Source organism: Electrophorus electricus, chromosome 26 (genome assembly GCF_013358815.1).
Source record: "Electrophorus electricus isolate fEleEle1 chromosome 26, fEleEle1.pri, whole genome shotgun sequence".
In the NCBI taxonomy this organism is placed as follows: Eukaryota; Metazoa; Chordata; class Actinopteri; order Gymnotiformes; family Gymnotidae; genus Electrophorus; species Electrophorus electricus.
The window spans coordinates 9,957,528-9,964,943 of NC_049560.1; the positions used below are offsets into that span (position 1 = coordinate 9,957,528).

Consider the following 7,416-nt stretch of genomic DNA (forward strand, 5'->3'; position numbering starts at 1 on the left):
CCACCACACCAGAAATGAAGAATGATGTGAGGGGGAAAATAAGACAGGGGAAGAAGAACCTCCTTTCAGACAGGATAGAAGATCCTGGTTAAAAATAAATAAATAAATACACACACACACACAAAAAAAGAATAAATATGTGACTGTATCTGTGTAAGGATCTAAGGATAAGAAGAGGGAGGTTGGTGTTTAACTTTCCCCCAAGCAAATGCAACAGATGACATAGTTGATCATGAGCCCCTCCACCCTCCCAGTCCACCCCTCCACCCCCTACCACCTTGCCCCAGCCCCATCTGCACCACCCATGCAGGTCAAGTGCTGTCACATGGCTGTACTGCAGCAAGTCCATGGTAGTGCAGTATCACCATGGAAACGTGTAGACTACTCATCACCCGGGCGAGGCCTGAAGGGTATAGACCACTCATCACCCGGGCGAGGCCTGACTCAGCCGCTCGAGAGCCACTTTCAGATCCTTCTCTTTGTTTCTTAGGTGTTTAGGTGACTGGTGATCGTTTGTTTTTCAGAAGGAGAAGCAGTGCGAAGCTTTTACGAACCGGAGACCTAAACTACTGAATGTGTCGCCTAAGTCCTCGATCTCCAGCTACAGCTACAGCTCGGAGACGAGTAGAACAACACGTTCAAACCAAAACCAGACCAGAACTGTTGGGTCCCATATAACCCAAGAGAAAGTGTGATGGGGAATTCTGTGGACGTCTGAGGGAAAGGTGCATCTAATTTCTAACTAGCTTGTGATAATCAAAACACACACACACAAACCAGATACGTAACCTCGCCAAAGGAACCTCGTTTTGGTCCTTATATACAAAACAAAATCGCACATTCTCCCCAAAATCTCCCTCCTCCTCTTTGCAGTCAAGTATACTGCAGTCGCATTAGAAGTTCTCCAATCAAATAAGGCAGTATCATACGATGTTAGCCCGGGACTCCGCGCTGCTCCACACATGGCACGTTGGGATTTTGTGGAGGAAAAGAAGGAACGAAATTAAGCGGAAAAAATCCAAATGACAGGAAATTGTCGCAATTAAAAAATAGCTGCCCTGTAAGTTTATCTCTGCTTTGCAACAGTGCACTCAGATGCTTGTGTGTTTGTTTCGCTTTGTTTGGATAAATATGTGCTGACTCAACAAGCTTCGAAAAAGGTAAAGCCAGCGCGTTCATCTGAACACGTAAAAAAAGAAAAGCCCCCAAAACAAGCCCGTGTCGGTGGCGAGACGCGGGCGAGACGTGGGCGAGACGCGGGCGAGACGCGGGCGAGACCGCGTAGTCATTAAGAGCACAGAGAGAAAGACGACAGAGGAAACCCAACAGTAAATGAAACTCACAGAGTTTGACAGCTACTAAGGCAACAGTTGCCAAATACAGTGTAAGCCCATGTATATCGCAACACAACTATATATTAATTTAATAAAATACACAATATAGCTCTTGTACACTTAACAATTTGGCTCATATGCACAGAAACCGCAGAAAAATCAATAAAAATATGTCATTTTGATGTAAACACGTTAAATTGGATACATTTAGCACACTGAATGATGTTGTTTATAAGTAAAGGCGGAAGGGACGGGACATGTCCTTTTTGTTCTGTGTAGTATTCTTTCTTTTCTTTTTTAAAACATTTTCTGATCCAAAGCAAAGTGTCCTTTGCAGTTTAATAAATATCTTCAACTGCAATTTCAGCTTCAGCACAACTGACTTTAAACAATTTCCCTTTTTTTTTTTTTTTTTTTAGAAAATGTATAAATATTTTAGTTAATATCTGGACACTGTACATAAGTTTATATATATATATATATATATATATATATATATCTTTTCACAGTTGAGGAAATATGTCCCTAATATACAGGATTGTGATTGCCTTAATTTAATGTTGGATACGCATAAAGTCACTTTAAAAGAAATAACAAGTTGAAGACAGTGTTCACACAAAGGACTGATGAATGAGAGAATAACAGGTTCACTATTCTGGAATGTTCTATATGTACGAATACATGGGGCGGAGGAGGGAACACATCTTACACATTTGACTAGAGATGGCCAGTGAAGAAATGCTAACATTTCTTAATTAAGCTCCCAGTTACCGCCCTGCCTGCCCTCCCCTGAATAGCTCAGCGATATCAGAGATATTTTGCACTTCATACACTGATAATACAAAGTCTGAAAAGATAAGAGCATGTTTCTGTCTTGATGAGGTCCAACAGCACTCAAGCTGTTTGATCCACTCCACTAGATTAGCTGCGATTGTCAGGATAAGCCATTCTCCCAGCATCCTTTGGGCTAAGAGGGGCCAGAGCGCCCTTCATTCAAGTCAGAATGAAGGTTTTTAGCTGGTGGGCACTTAAAGAAAAGCTCACTGAAGCTGCTGTAGCTCCCAAAGAATCCCCCCCCACCCCCAACAAAAAAGCGACGTGGTGTCCAGACAGTTTGTTTTGTCTTTTCTTTTTTCCTTTTTCTATTTATAAGACTGTTTTTCAGACATCTTGAGTTGTCCTTGTCTGCTGGCCCCGCTCTCTCGGAGAGCGCTTCAGAGCTCACGCACCGCCCGTCTCCACCGCGTCCTTCCTTTCGTTCGTCTCCCTGCCGGTGCTGGCCAGTCCGGAGCGCGGGGCGCGCTCACTTCCTCACCGCCTCCCCGCTCCGGCAGTCCTGCAGCAGTTTGTCGATGTCCCTGACCACCTGCTCGGCATCCACGGCGCCGCGGCCCGGCTCGCCGCCGACCCCGCCGTGCTCCAGGGGGCGTTCTGCGTCCGCCGCCGTCTCCTGGCTGATTCGCGAGCGCGCTTCCGCCAGCACCTTGGCCACGGGGTCCGAGGGGGGCAGCGTGCCATAGGCCCGCTCCCTGGTCTGCTTGCTCGGCGAGGCATACTGTCCGTCCGGGGCCCCGAAGTGGCTGTTCCCAGGCTTCCCCTCGGCGCCGTCTGCCACGCCCTTGGCTGAGGAGCATGGCGAGGCCTTGGCGGGACTACAGGAGACGGAGGGTACTTCCTGGAGCAGGGGACTGAGCGCCCGCTTGGCCTTCAGGTACGGCTTGACGTTGGCCACCAGGATGGTGTGATCTCTCCGCTCCTTACCAAACGTGCAGAAGGTCTTCTTGCCGCCGGGGTTGCCCGCTGCCTCGTACGGCTCTGTCTCCACGGCTACGGCCTCCATGCCGGCGGGCACGAACAGATTGGTGCGGTAGTCAGAGCCGTCGGCCTGGGCGGGACCCACCCCACCCCCGCTTGCCGTGGGAAACTGGGGCATCCAGCAGCGGTCTGAGTGACCCAGCACACGACACTCATCTGTACAGTTTACACAGTCCTCCTCTACAGAGAGAGAGAGAGAGAGGGGGGGAGGGTTAAACTTAAATATGAAAACGAAGGCAAAAATGAACAATAGTACATATTCTGTAAATAGTCCTGGGGTGCACAGACACAGGTACTCACTACCAGCCTAATTAAATAAAGGATGCAGGTGGGAGAGAGAGCGAGACTCCACACACACACACACACACACAAAACCGCTCTGCTTTGGCAAATACATGTAAGTGTTGTGCTGGTATCAGAGATTTATGTCACTGGGCCTGGAAGCTTGTCTGAGGCAGTGCCACTATCGTTCAGCCAAGCGTGTAGAGCTGTGCTGGGTGAGAGTGAGTGTGTGTGTGCGCGTGTGTGTGCGCGTGCGTGTGCATATGCGTGTGCGTGCGTGTGAGCGTGGGTGTGCGCATGGTTTCCAATCTTTTCAACCTCCAGTCAGAAGAAACTGTTCCAGATTATTATTGGACATTTGTTTTTTCCTTCAAATGGATCCAGGAATTGTAAAATGAGAGACAGAAAACAGAAAAAGGTTAAGCAAAGAAAGAGATGAGAATGAGAGGAGATGCTGTCCTGCGAATATGAATGTTCAAAAGACTACAGCCTCCGACAGATCAATCTGTGTGTCTGTGTGTGTGAGAGAGAGAGAGAATGAGTAGGAGAGCAAGAGAAAGTGACTGAGAAAGTGAGAGAGGGGGAGAGTGTGGAAACAATCGCAGCGTAGCACCTGTTGCCTTCCGCCAGCTGCCTCATGTACATTTAATACTCAGGCAGTACTGCGCAGGTCAGCAAAGGCGAACCAACAAAGGACTTTTATGAAAAGCAGGAAAAGGAAACATTTCAGTAATCCAGCTCGTAAATGAATAATCCAGTACTAAACCTGTCCCAGCTCTTAAATGAATAATCCAGTACTAAACCAGTCCCAGCTCTTAAATGAATAATCCAGTACTAAACCTGTCCCAGTGCTTAAATGAATAATCCAGTACTAAACCAGTCCCAGCTCCTAAATGAATAATCTAGTACTAAACCAGTCCCAGATCCTAAATGAATAATCCAGTACTAAACCAGTCCCAGTGCTTAAATGAATAATCCAGTACTAAACCAGTCCCAGCTCCTAAATGAATAATCTAGTACTAAACCAGTCCCAGATCCTAAATGAATAATCCAGTACTAAACCAGTCCCAGTGCTTAAATGAATAATCTAGTACTAAACCAGTCCCAGCTCCTAAATGAATAATCCAGTACTAAACCTGTCCCAGCTCTTAAATGAATAATCCAGTACTAAACCAGTCCCAGCTCTTAAATGAATAATCCAGTACTAAACCTGTCCCAGTGCTTAAATGAATAATCCAGTACTAAACCTGTCCCAGCTCTTAAATGAATAATCCAGTACTAAACCAGTCCCAGTGCTTAAATGAATAATCCAGTACTAAACCAGTCCCAGCTCCTAAATGAATAATCTAGTACTAAACCAGTCCCAGATCCTAAATGAATAATCCAGTACTAAACCTGTCCCAGTGCTTAAATGAATAATCTAGTACTAAACCAGTCCCAGCTCCTAAATGAATAATCCAGTACTAAACCTGTCCCAGCTCTTAAATGAATAATCCAGTACTAAACCAGTCCCAGCTCCTAAATGAATAATCCAGTACTAAACCAGTCCCAGTGCTTAAATGAATAATCCAGTACTAAACCAGTCCCAGCTCCTAAATGAATAATCCAGTACTAAACCAGTCCCAGTGCTTAAATGAATAATCTAGTACTAAACCAGTCCCAGCTCCTAAATGAATAATCCAGTACTAAACCTGTCCCAGCTCTTAAATGAATAATCCAGTACTAAACCAGTCCCAGTGCTTAAATGAATAATCCAGTACTAAACCTGTCCCAGCTCTTAAATGAATAATCCAGTACTAAACCAGTCCCAGTGCTTAAATGAATAATCCAGTACTAAACCAGTCCCAGCTCCTAAATGAATAATCCAGTACTAAACCAGTCCCAGCTCCTAAATGAATAATCTAGTACTAAACCAGTCCCAGATCCTAAATGAATAATCCAGTACTAAACCAGTCCCAGTGCTTAAATGAATAATCCAGTACTAAACCAGTCCCAGCTCCTAAATGAATAATCTAGTACTAAACCAGTCCCAGATCCTAAATGAATAATCCAGTACTAAACCAGTCCCAGTGCTTAAATGAATAATCCAGTACTAAACCAGTCCCAGCTCCTAAATGAATAATCTAGTACTAAACCAGTCCCAGATCCTAAATGAATAATCTAGTACTAAACCAGTCCCAGCTCCTAAATGAATAATCCAGTACTAAACCAGTCCCAGTTCTTAAATGAATAATCTAGTACTAAACCAGTCCCAGATCGTAAATGAATAAGCCAGTACTAAACCAGTCCCAGTGCTTAAATTCCCCAGGTTCGAGTTCACGTGATGACAAACATCATAGCATAAACATCTTTGGTTTCCTTCTAATGTGGATAAACCATCTCTTGCTTTGCTGCATCAGAAATATGTTCAGTTCAGCTCTCACTTACATACTCTTTCCGCATGTTCCTGCCAGAGTGCAGCTCCCTGAGACTGGCTCTAAAAAACCAGTGATGCTACACTTATGTTCATGGAAGGTGTGGGCCCTTGTGCCTGGAGAACAGAATTATATTGTTCCTGTTTCCACTCCCTGAGTACGGCGGGATCCTTTCTCCGCGTGGCGGGAGGGTTTAGTCTTTACGACTGGCCATCGACCCATTTGATTATCAGAATACAGGAAATGTTCGAGCATTAACGTCATTGTGTAGGATGGTGAGAGTGACGAACCACATCTTTGTCCGTTCAAAAAAGGTGTAAAGGACGTAGTTACAGTATAATAACTTCTATTCACAAGACTGAGGCTGCATTTGAGTTTATTATACATCATGCCCTGATGCATTGATAACAGTGTTTGCTTTGTCCAAAGCAAAACTCTACAGCGGGGCGCTTGGTGAAATGAACGATCCAACGTTTGACCTTATTATCATCATTAATCATATTTCAAATTGCTTCTTCACATTGTGTGTGGAAAAGGCCAAAAGGGTGGATGAAAAATGAACACTCCTGCTCCACTCCGGAGCCGCTATTGTTCCCAATTCCATGCTCTGCTCCCGGATGGCAAAAGCCCACCATACCCGATCCTCTCTGTCTGCTCCGGAAGTGTGAGTTTCTGGCTAACCTTGAAAAAGTTTCCAAATTCATCATAGCCCGCTTGTCAGTGGGGAAAAAAATGTAATGAGGGAGCCAGAGTGTACGGTGCTAAAACACACACACACACAGCGTGTTGACTATGGTGACTGACAGAGTGTGTGAATTTGTTAACCCAGAGAGGCAGGAGTGTTTCGCCTGTGTTTGTGCAGTTCCGCTTCGTTGCTCTGTCTGAAGGTGTGTGTGGGCCTCTGAAGGCCAGCGGGCCGGCGCGGAGCCCTGGAGAGAGCTCTCCTGGGCACGGAGATGAGAGCGAGCCAGAGGGGTTGGCCACCAGAGAACCACACGAGAGAACTTGACATTTTGAGATTCAGTGATTGTTACCGGCGAAGACATAGAGGGTGGCTTAGTTTTCTGCATGACCACCCACGCACATAAACACACGCGCGCACACAAACGCAGACACACATACAAACACACACACGCACGCAGACGCACATAAACACACCGCGCGCACACAAACGCAGACATGCATAAACACAAACACACATATATATACACATATATACACACACGCACACAAACGCAGACACGCGCTTAAACACACACACACACGCAGAGCAATTTGACAGTAAAATGTAGGACTGAGCCAAAAGCAGAACCAGGTTTCACTGGCCTTCGTGATCGTTTCCTTTTCCTGGCATTCCGCACTAAACTGTGTACTGGCAGGAAGTGTAAACTTCGCAAACTGTTTCTAGCATTTGTTACTCGTGTGTGTGTGTGTGTGTGTGTGTGTGTGTGTGTGTGTGTGTGTGTGTGTGTGTGAAAGCCTTTCTCATCGACTGTTACGGTAAGATCAGTTTAACCAGATGAAGAGCCCAGATCTAGTACTCCAAATCTGGAACATATTAGTGTGGACTT

At 45.6% G+C, this 7,416-nt stretch overlaps 1 protein-coding gene across 1 annotated transcript in view; it reads right to left on the reverse strand.

Moving 5' to 3' along the window:
• Nucleotides 1–1,843: 1,843 nt before the first annotated feature.
• pcdh17 (protocadherin 17) overlaps nucleotides 1,844–7,416 on the reverse strand; it is a 56,075-nt gene continuing 50,502 nt past the window's right edge. The window contains exon 5 of the mRNA XM_035523091.1: nucleotides 1,844–3,329. Coding sequence (XP_035378984.1) covers nucleotides 2,638–3,329 — 692 coding nt within the window. The 3' untranslated portion in view covers nucleotides 1,844–2,637. The remainder of the gene's footprint in view (nucleotides 3,330–7,416) is intronic.